The following is an 11498-nucleotide window of genomic DNA, read 5'->3' as shown; positions in this document are numbered from 1 at the left end:
AAAAAAAAAAAAAAGTTGAAAATTGCTCCAAAGAAATATGTTGATTCAAGTTAGACAATTTGTGTATACATATACACAAACATCAAATTTAACGTCAGATTTATAAAAAAAAAAAACAAATCAAAACTATGTCTATGTTCGATAAACAAGAAACAAAAGAAAAAGAAAAAAAAATTGAAAGAAAGATGCATCATATATTCATATGTATGACGTGTTCAGAAAAGAAAAATAACCGGTTTGTGCTACACTAACCCAGCCCATGGTTTAATATAGAAAAGCCCAAGTTTTAATCCACATGGATGGAGCCCAAAAGGCTACGAGGCTAGTAGGCTACAGACTTTACTAGAATATTCTTCATCGTCTTCACTCCCTCCCTCATCGTCCTCTTCTATCCATTTTCCCCAAATTTCCTTTTCTCACTCACTCATGGATTGTGCTTCAACTCTCTCCATCTGCTCTCATCCAAAACCAACCGCAAACAGCAGTTTCTCAACAGTTGGCTATGTGCTGCTTCGCAGGCGGCTGTTTTTTTCTCCGTCGTTGCAGTATGTGAGCTCAGGGCGGCGACGTTTGAAATTCCAAACATTTGCAATAAAAAATGCTTCGGCTTCGTCTGGGCGGTCGGGAAGAGCTAGGAAGGTTTATACGGAGTCGCAATCCGAAGCAGCCCCTTCAACCTCCTTTCCGGTGAAGGAGATTGCTTCTTCTGTGTTGCCAGTCGGTTCCTTCATTGTCGTCACTTTTGGTATTGCTTTTAATTGCTACATATTTCTGTGACGTTTTCTTGTTTATATCGTTTTTGAATGCACTACATCCATTTCATACGAGAGTAGATTGATTGCGCATTCGAACACAATTAAGTTTAACTATACCAATGAAACAAAAGCAGGATCTGTGTAACTTCTCAATGGATCACTAATTTATGTGTTCAGCTGACAGTTATGTGGAAATTAGTGGAGAAACTGATGATGCCTAAGAAATCAAAAGCTCCTGTACAAGACAAAAAACCGACTGAAGGAGTGAAATGGTCCTTTGCTGCTGGGACAAACTTATTACCTAATTTTGGTGCAAAGATCGAAAGGGAATCCAAACTTCGACTCAATGATTTCTCCAAAGAACTTAGGTCATTCAGCATTGTTGACATGTCAGGTACTAACAAAATAACACCATATAAGATGCAATGAGTGAAGCTATTCTCCGTACATTTTCTTATACACTCCTTGTAAACCGCCACTCTTCAAATCATGTATCTTTTGCAGGTCGCAACTTTGGAGATGAAGGATTATTCTTCCTTGCAGAGAGCTTGGCTTATAACCAGGTTTGATTATTCTAATGATAATGTTTACTTTTATCCTGCATAATTTTATCTCATAGCTTCTTATACAATGATATTTTATGATGAGTGCAATTCATTAGCATCTGTGTAGCTTGTGAAAGGGTTGTGAGTTGTAATGAATTTTTTCAACACAATTCTTTAATGTTAAGATTTATATGATCATTGGGTGAACTATGGAAGCAAATCATCATCCAACACCTGTCATATTGAATCAAAGTATATGTATGGCTGTTTTTAGGGACTTGTATTCTGACAACTAGCTGCATATGAATTGTAGACTGTTGACACATATTAGCCCCATGTTAGTTGCAGCATTTGGTTTTATAGGCAAATTTCAAAGTTAAAATTACATATGTGCCCTATATTTTTGACATTTGACTAAGGTGATGTACCTTTTCACTCAATGGACTAAAGGGACAAGACTTAGTTAGATAGGCTATCTTTTTGACTTAATCCAGATTGAATTACCTGAATAGAAACTCAAGTAAATGAGACTTTCCCCATTAAGTCATGACTTTTTATCATTGGTTTTTCCTTTTCCAGGTTGCTGAAGAAGTAAATTTTGCTGCTAATGGAATAACTGCAGAAGGAATTAAAGCTTTTGATGGTATTTTACAATCAAACATTTCTCTAAAGGTTCTTAACTTATCAGGAAACAGTATTGGGGATGAAGGAGCTAAGGTGGACTAATTCTTGCATTTTAATTTGTAACAATTGTTTAATATTTCATGTTTTGGATGTTTATAAGTGCTTTTATATGCAGGTTTTATGTGATATACTGGTGGATAATAGTGGTGTTCAGAAGCTCCAGCTAAATAGTACTAATATAGGTGATGAGGTTAGCTTTTTATTTATTTTTTGTTATTAATTTTTTTAAAATTTTTTTCAACATGTTAATTGTTGTGTGAAAGACTCTGATGTATTTCCATGTTGCAGGGAGCAAAGGCCATTGCTGAGATGCTAAAGAAGAACTCAACCTTGAGGACACTTGAACTCAACAACAATTTGATTGATTATTCTGTAATTTTTTTTTTTTCTTTTTCATCTTATTTAAATTTTTTTTTTTAATAACATACTTCTTACTTTTTAATCGGCATTGATGACAGGGATTCTCAGGTCTTGCTGAAGCACTTCTTGAAAACAAATCACTGAATAGTTTATATCTAAAGTGAGTCATCTAATCATCTTATAAATACATTTTATACCTTTTTTGGAAATTTATAATGCACGAAAATACTAATTATTTTTGTAATTATCATAGTGGAAATTATGGTGGTGCATTAGGCGCTTCTGCCCTTGCTAAAGGGCTCGAGGGTAACAAAGCTTTAAGGGTACTCATGTCATTTCCTTTTCCTTTTTTTTTTTTCCTAACTAATACTAAAATGACGTTTTCTTAAATTCTTTTATTATATATAAAAATAAAAATGCAGGAGCTTTTTTTGCATGGGAACTCGATAGGAGATGAAGGAGTTCGTGCATTAATAACCGGATTATCTTTGCATAAAGGTTTAGTTTCTTTATTTCTTTATTTATTATTTTATTTAATATATATAATTATGTATGTTGTTAACTTAACATGTATAGTTTTATAAGCAGGAAAACTCACAGCTCTTGACATTGGAAACAATATGATAACCTCAAAAGGCGCATTTCATGTTGCTGAATATGTGAAAAAAAGTAAATCTTTATTGTGGCTTAATGTCTACATGAATGACATTAAAGACGAGGTATTCGTTATTATTTTAATATTTTCTCTTTCAAATAAATAACAATAATTAATATCTTATTATATAAAATGCATCAGGGAGCTGAGAAAATAGCCGATGCTTTGAAGGAGAACCGATCAATTACAAACATAGACCTGGTGATTAGATGGCTTAAACTCATTTTATTAAATTTAAAGTTTGTTTTATATAATTATTTGACATTAAATTTATATTTTCAGGGGGGAAATGACATACATGCTAAAGGGATCACTGCTATAGCAGAAGTTTTAAAAGATAATACTGTGATAACAGCTGTAAGAAAATCAATTTTTTATAAACTTTTCGAGTTTTTTTTTTATGGTTTAATAATAGCAAATTGAAAACAGCTTGAACTTGGGTATAATCCCATGGGCCCAGATGGAGCAAGGGCATTGTCGGAAGTTCTTAAGTTTCATGGAAATATAAAAACTCTGATGCTTGGTTGGTGTAAGGTAATTTATAAAACCTTTTTTTTTTTAATTTCGTTATCGAGTTTTAAAATCTTAAATTGACTAAATTAATTTAAAAAAATTACAGATAGGAGCAAAGGGTGCAGAGTTCATAGCGGATACTTTAAAATACAACAATACAATCACCACTTTAGATCTTCGAGCCAATGGCCTTAGTGATGAGGTTTATATTTTATATTTTATATTTTATACTTTATACTTTATATTATTAAATTTTGTATCATTTTTTTTATTATAATTAAAAAAAAGTTAATAGTGAGTGGGTCTGGGTGGTTTCAGGGTGCAAAGAGCCTGGCTCGAAGTTTGAAGGTGGTTAATGAAGCTCTTGTGTCATTGGATTTAGGGTTTAATGAAATTAGGGTATGACACGTGTTCTCTATAACATTTCTGATAAAAAAGTTTATTTTTTTTTGGGTTAATTTTGATTTGATTTTTGTTAAAAAAAGGATGAAGGGGCCTTTTCCATTTCGCAAGCGTTGAAGGCTAATGAAGACGTGAGGCTGACGTCATTAAATCTTGCTAGCAATTTTCTTACGAAGTTAGGTCAAAGTGCTTTGACCGATGCAAGAGATCATGTGTATGAGATGAATGAAAAGGAATTAAGTATTGGGTTTTAGAGATTATCATTTCATTTTATATATAATACCCAAAGGAGAAAAGTGTTAGGAGGTATTTAAACGTTTTATTATTTTTTGTTTATTATTTAATATTTATACTTGGTTGGGTAGGCATCCCGACTTCAGGGGTGTTAAGAAATTTTGTAATTTTTTTTTTTGGTGAGATTAAAACCTCCTTTTATAATTGAATTTGTATTTTTGTTGTTTTCCACTAGCCTTTTGCTAGTATTGGATTAATAAACTTCTTCCTGTTAAGAAAAAATAATAAGCTTTACGAGAATGATCGGAAATCGAAATTGACCTTTTGATAAATTTCTTTAATTGATAAACAAAAGGGTTTTTATCCTATGAATTATACCTTTTTTTTTTTTATCCACTTACAGACAAAGAAATTAGACTTGAATAAGAACAAAAAGTATTAACTCAAAGTAAATATAACAATATAACATCATCACTCATAGTTCTACGAACCCATCCATTTTCATAGAATACGTAGCCTTTCATTTCGTGGGCAGAGACAGATGGCAAGCAAGTGTTACATAGTAAAGTAAATGTATTGATGAGTAAGTTGAACGACTGTATTCTTTATGAATAAAATTAGTTTTGTTAGCAGAAGACAGCTGGCAAATAAAGACAAAAGATATACTGGGCCTGGTTCACTTCCCAAAGCCCATAACCCTCTTTTATAAGAACGAACTACCTTCATAATTTCTTTCACAACTTTCAATTCCATGCAAAAATGGCTTCCAATTCAAAGTTTCTCCTCCTACTTATCATCTCTATCTTCCTCGTTTCTCTGTCTCAGGTATTTTTCTGAACCATAACTAAATTAATAAACAGTTCCTTACATAGATCACGTTTTGGACGATTAATAATGACTTATTTTGTTTTTATATGTACAAAAAATGAAGATCATATCAACTTATCAACGCTAGAAATATATATCTTTAATATTGTATTAAGAAGAAGAAGTTCCAATACGAAAACAATTTTTATAATCTTTAATCCATTTGTTTTTTCTCATTCTTACCGAAATTATAGCTTTATATGTGTGTTTGTCACGTAATTTTTATTATGGACTTTTCAGGTTTCTTCTTCTTCTTCATCCGAGGCTGGGATAGAGGCCCAAGCCCATCAACCCCAGGTTTCTTACTCATACTCTCTTAATTTCTTATTATCATTTATTTTGTTGTACTTACACAAATAGAAATTCATGTGGTGTGACATTTTAGGTGGTTAAAGGACCAAACCGCAGGTTTTTGGGGTTTGTAGGTATTTTTGTGCATTTTTCCAAAATATTAAAGGAATTTTTGGGACTGAATATGTATAAAGAAAGGTGTTGAGGGTATTTTGTGTTAATTACGCAGACTGCGGGAGTCTATGTGCAGTAAGGTGTGGGAAGCATTCAAGGCCAAACGTGTGCACAAGGGCATGTGGCACGTGCTGTCAAAGGTGTAACTGTGTGCCACCTGGCACACATGGCAACAGAGAACAGTGTGGGAGCTGCTACACTGACATGCTGACTCATGGAAATAGGCCTAAGTGTCCGTAGTGTTTATGTATGTGTGGTGCTTTTGAGTTTTGGTCTAAAAATATGTGGCCATATTGTAATATTTAAAAGTTCTCTTCCTAATCCTATGTATGCATGTAAGAAAAAACCTAATTATAATAAAACAGTTGGTTATAATTGAAAACGTAATTTTGTCAAGGTGTCCACATGAATATGGAGAAAGATGAAACAAAATAATTGCAGGCCAGAATGCATATGAGAAATCGTACTTGCATATACCATAAAGTTCATCTGATCTTTTGGATCATTTTTGTGATCTTGTATATGTTCTCGAGACTACTGTGAGTTTGTGATCTTGTATATGTTCTTCAAACTACTTTGGGCTTATCATCTTGTTAGTTTGTATATGTTTTGTTTATATGTTTATAGTGTAGGGTCTTTTATATAAACATCATATACTAGTGGTATTATTAATATATATGAAACGCATAATTGTGTGAGGGGTGCCTGTTTTTTTTGGAGTAATTACTGAAACCGTCCTGTGATTTGTTTTTGTTGCGTTTTTCATCTCTGTGTTTTGGTAAAATGTGCATGTTTGGTCCCTAACTTTATGTATGTAAGGGACGAAAAATACAACAAAATCAAACCATAGGGACGAAAAAAGCAACAAAATCAAACCACATGGATGACCCGAGTGCAAAAAATAAGTTATGGACCAAACGTGCAATTTTGATCAAACCACAAGGACGATTTCAGTAATTTACTCTTTTTTTTTTGAGAAAAATGGTCCCCAAACTTTATTAAAGTTGTCAGTTTTGGTCCACTTTTTAATTTTATTCAGTTTTGGGTTAATTTTTAAGTCAAAAACCAGTTTTGGACCACTTATGGTTTTTGTTAAAAAAACATTTTAGGCAGAATCACCTACTAATTTATTTATAGCAATGTAATGCATCAAAAATCCTACGGGTATTGTAACAAACCAATATGATATCAAGCCCTATGTTCCACATGTGATTTTTTTTTTCCGGCAGCCTGCTGCCTCATCGGTTCTCTCCGCTTCCACCGATTGATTTTTTTTTTCTCATGCATGTCCTTCAGCCTGTCACCGTCGAAACTCGATGTGACGTCCTAAACATCATAGTAAAAACTTTCAATTTTTAAAAAAGAAATAAAAGCCATTTTCACAAAAGTCAAACACTATAAAAATAATTGTTTCACAAAACGGAATCAAATCAGAGTATAGTAACATAACATCTCTCAAAATCATGAAATCTTCAGGATAGTGTGTACAATCATGCGTTTGCTTTGCCCCAATCCTTAGAAGTACTTAAATCATTTAAATCCACAATTGTAAATCAAAGTTTAATGAGTTCCCCAAATACCCCACATAAATAGTACACATACAATGCATGCATACAAGACCTACATCACAAGAATGGACCGCCACCTGAGCCTTCAATGTAAAGCTGGACTGCCCTCCTTGGGACTACAACATGAAGCTGGATCGCCCATTGGGCTACAACATAAAGTTGGACCGCCCGAGTATCTTGGCTTTTAGTACACAGCTGGACCGCCTTAACCTAACCATATTACATGTCAACATATGCATATAAACAACAAACTACCAAACAGACACCGCAAGTATTTATGAAAAATCTACCTGCCTTCACTACTAAAAAAGTAGGTAACTTGCTACGAAAAAATACCTATAGAATTTTTCCGTAGGAATATACCTACGGAATAGTGACAGATTACCTACAAAATAAAGTTGCCCTGATTCAGCGATGAATTTCCTACAAAATAGCTACAAAAAATAATTATGTAGTTATTCGGTAGATAATTTGCTACAGAATACCTACGAAAACTAGCAAAACTGTATTATTTCAAATTTTGTAGGTAATTTACTACCGAATTCCTACGAAACAAAAAAAAGACGGGAATTTTTTTTAATTATGTAGGTAATCCGTAGTAAACATTTTTATGTCCCTCCTTTTTATTCTCTAGATTATTACTAATATCTTTTGTTTTCTTTCTATTGTTATTATATGTATAACTATAATTTATTTTTATTGTTATATTTATAATTATCGTTTCATTATTATTATTATTATATTTATTTCTAAATTTATAAACTTTATGTTTTTTTTATTAATTTAATAATAATAATAATAATAATAGTAAAATTATTATTATTATTATTATAATTATAATTATTATTATTATTATTATTAGTAGTAGTAGTAGAGTAAATTACTGAAACTATCCCTATGGTTTGGTAAAAATTACGTGTTTAGTCCCTAATTATTTTTTTGCACTCGGACCGTCCTTATGATACCATTTTGTTGGGTTTTTTCGTCTCAAACGGACATAAAAAGTGCTATATTGCCATTTATTTCTTATTTTAAATATATTCAATTTTCTATTTATTAATTACAAAAATGAATTGATGTAATTTACTTTAGAAACCACCACCACCACCACCACCACTACCACCACCACCACCCATAAAAATCAAGCAAATTTAAAACTTTTTCAAACATTCAAAAGCCATTAGTTATTACAAAATGTTTTCAAAATAGTTTACTATAAGAGTTTCCCAGAAACATAGTCATAAAATGTGAGGAGTTGTACGATCATGTATTTGCCTTCCCGCGATCATCTGAGGTACCTGAAACCAAAACTAAAACTGTAAGCCCAAAGCTTAGTGAGTTCCCCCAAAATACTGATACACTACAAATAACACATATACAAATAACAACATGTATTGGGTCCATAGCTTTACAGACAGGATTACCCTGGTCCACAGTGTGAGTACGGATTGCATTATGGGCCCACATCTGACATCTGGATCGCCTCCGAGCCCACAGTACGAGTCTGGTATGCCCCACCCGGCCCTCAGCTCGTATTTGGAATGCTCCCGAGCCCACATTATGAGTCTGGTATGCCCTACCCGGCCCTCAGCTCATATCTAGAATGCTCTCGAGTCCTCAGTATGAGTCTGGCATGCCCGACCTGTTGGGTTTTGAGCAATCTAACACTTCCTAAGTGTGCATGCAACCCTAATAAACCTTGGATCTATGTTTGTCTAAATACATGCAAAATAATAATTTTCCAAGGTTTATAACCTATCTAACATGGCATGGGGAACATTTCAACATAAAAGAGTTAGAAGAGATTACATACCTTTTGGTGTGTTGGGTTCTTAGGAGTTTGAGGGCCAAGCACCAATAGTGTGAATGCCTCAAATGGAATCACAAACACCACAAACTCTTGGAAAACTTTGAGAGAGTATATACACCTTGTATAAATCGGCCACACACATGCACACACACACTAGATCACTAGCTTTTTCTTTTAGGCCTCATTTCATGCTCCATAAGCATGCTTATATAGTATGCATGGTTAGGGTGAAACCCTAATAACCCATGTCTTTTCCTTTTCCAAGGATCCATGGGTTAAAAGCTCCATGGATCATCCATGGACTTCCACATAAGCCTAGCCCATTAACAAATGAGTATTAGCCCACACTATATAAAACAAATAGCCCATAATTTAATTAGTATTCCTTTTAATCTCTAAATTAATCCATGATTAATTTAAGACTAAAACTAATTAAATAACGTAACTTCATATTAATATATTATAACTCATAATATATTAATAAACATATGTGTATAACTCTCATAAAATTATCCATAATAGTTTGGATGAGATGCAACCCAAATGGACCATGCCGGTCGGGTCAAGTATATACCAAATAAGTTATGGACTTAGACACCTTATCCAACAGACTCCCACTTGGATAAGTCTAATAACTATATTTGCCTATAACTTCAGGAACCAACCAACAATCGTAGCTCTCGAAAACTCCCTCGAACAGTGAAGACTCTGTCGAACTATGAAGCGCCATTTTAGATAAGTGATCACATAATCCTCTGTTCTCATGATATCAGCCGGACAAATACATGGAACAACGTCGTACTTATTGTCCAGCAGTTTGTTTCCCGATTTTCGATTTGTTTGACAAAGAACTTAATCGAACACATCAATTCAGTTCTGACCGGCCGGTACATAGGTCACAACAAAATCATCGAGGGGCCCGGATATCGCTTCTATTTCTAGAAGGAACAAATAAACTTCGACTGATATGCTTGTTCTACTACTTATTGAATTGTACACAAAGGCACGTTTTATAACATCAAGTTACTGATGCGTTTACGTGCAATCAATGCACAACCAACTCATAGGTAACAACTCATATCTCTAGGTTTAAAGATTTATATGATGTTATCGTCTCACGATCACTCGAGATAAATTCCATGAAGTGATACAAGTGAGCGTGGGTTTATTCCAATACTCATAACTTATGAGTACTCATGAATGTTGCAGCAACCATTGCCATGACTAAACTCATTTAGCCATCTACAAACCCGATTCATGACAGTCTTGATTCATACCTACTTCCAACATATGAACGACTGTGGAGTGTTTAAAGAACTTAGTCATTCGAAAAGAATAACCTAGCTATTTTGGAAGTCAAAACATGCAAAGTGAAACACAGTAATAATCGAATCTAATATGGTCTCAGAACCCTTTTGAATATAAATAAAACCACCTTTTATTTATCACCATATTGATTACACATTATTCGATGTTTCAAATAATCAACTTAAGACTCGAATAAAAACAACAGTCGTCTCATGCTCCTAGCATGTACACTTTGTTTTTCTAAACAATAGTTATGCCATACCCCAAGTATGCACACTATGTTTGTCTATGATCCTTACATTGTGATGTAGATCAATTGAACATGATTCCAATGATACTCATTTCACAATCCCAAATCCTTATTGTAAATGCAAGAATTCCAAATTCATGTCATTTACTGATAACTGTTAGATTCTAAACTTATATGCATTGATCCTCTTGTAATGATTATGCACGAAGTCAGAAAGACTTAACAACAACCATTACAGAGCATTCCAAAGGAGATCAACTCCTTGGGAACATCCTTTTTGCATTAAGTTTCCTAATCTTACATAGATTGAATAACTTCCATCTATGGAGACATTTCCATAGTCCCATTTGACTATCACTTCCGAACAAGAGTTACCTCTTTTCAGAAAATGTCAATATGGTCCTACCAAAATTAACACTAGACTTTCAAATGTCCCTGAGCAACCAATCTTTGGCGAACCTCAGATTGTCCTCGACAATTGCTTAATCACTTTAGTCATATCCAGTTCTAGACTTTTCCCTTCTAAATGCCTTAAGCATTTGGAAAATTTAGAAAGGATGAATATTATAGCACGTGAAATCGATCCTATATCCGAAGCATATGGACACGATTCATGATGTCTCACATAAAGACATGATACTAGACCAGTCTTTTGCTACAATATATTTTTTATTTGCCATGTTTTCAAAATTTAACTATGAAGAGGGATGCCGTAATCATAATCGAATTTTGAAAACGCAATATATATAGAATTTCCTTAAGTCGAACCATTCAGACATAAAATTCATATATATATTCTTGACTAAAGATGATTAAAATCTCAATCTAAGCTTTAGAATTGAAATGAAGTATAATTTCCTCTCCCTTAATTATAGCAAAACAACTTTTCAACCCCTGCAACTTCACGGATTGAAACTTTGTTTTCTATAATTAACATTGCTAGCTTGCAATACCAATCATAATAATAATCATGCTCCCACTAACATGATGATTATCAGCATAACACTTATGCTCCCACTAGCCCTGACATATTTTCAGAAATCTACTAGACTTCTGAAATTTAGATTCATACATCCTTTCTT

The 11498-nt window shown here is 33.4% G+C and overlaps 2 protein-coding genes across 3 annotated transcripts; both read left to right on the top strand.

Moving 5' to 3' along the window:
* Nucleotides 1-356: 356 nt before the first annotated feature.
* Nucleotides 357-4352, top strand: EMB2004 (RNI-like superfamily protein). Of its 2 annotated transcripts, none has more exons than XM_078984656.1 (16): nt 357-745; nt 940-1149; nt 1260-1318; nt 1880-2017; nt 2100-2174; nt 2273-2356; nt 2443-2504; nt 2598-2667; nt 2767-2842; nt 2933-3063; nt 3141-3200; nt 3282-3356; nt 3429-3533; nt 3619-3714; nt 3831-3911; nt 3998-4352. In XM_078984656.1, exons 1-16 carry the CDS (start codon nt 427-429, stop codon nt 4166-4168), a joined length of 1812 nt encoding a protein of 603 aa, XP_078840782.1. In that variant the 5' UTR covers nt 357-426; the 3' UTR covers nt 4169-4352. The 2 variants fall into 2 exon arrangements, with proteins under 2 accessions (XP_078840782.1, XP_078840783.1); XM_078984657.1 differs by having other exon boundaries at nt 607-745; nt 933-1149.
* A 467-nt stretch (nt 4353-4819) lies between these two features.
* Nucleotides 4820-5862, top strand: LOC145033623 (peamaclein-like). The gene is made up of 4 exons (XM_078982203.1): nt 4820-4973; nt 5256-5312; nt 5401-5440; nt 5536-5862. Exons 1-4 carry the CDS (start codon nt 4908-4910, stop codon nt 5718-5720), a joined length of 348 nt encoding a protein of 115 aa, XP_078838329.1. The 5' UTR covers nt 4820-4907; the 3' UTR covers nt 5721-5862.
* Nucleotides 5863-11498: the final 5636 nt, after the last annotated feature.

Source organism: Lactuca saligna, chromosome 3 (genome assembly GCF_052625555.1).
Source record: "Lactuca saligna cultivar CGN05327 chromosome 3, ASM5262555v1, whole genome shotgun sequence".
Taxonomy (NCBI): Eukaryota; Viridiplantae; Streptophyta; class Magnoliopsida; order Asterales; family Asteraceae; genus Lactuca; species Lactuca saligna.
This window is presented reverse-complemented; position numbering and strand designations above follow the sequence as displayed.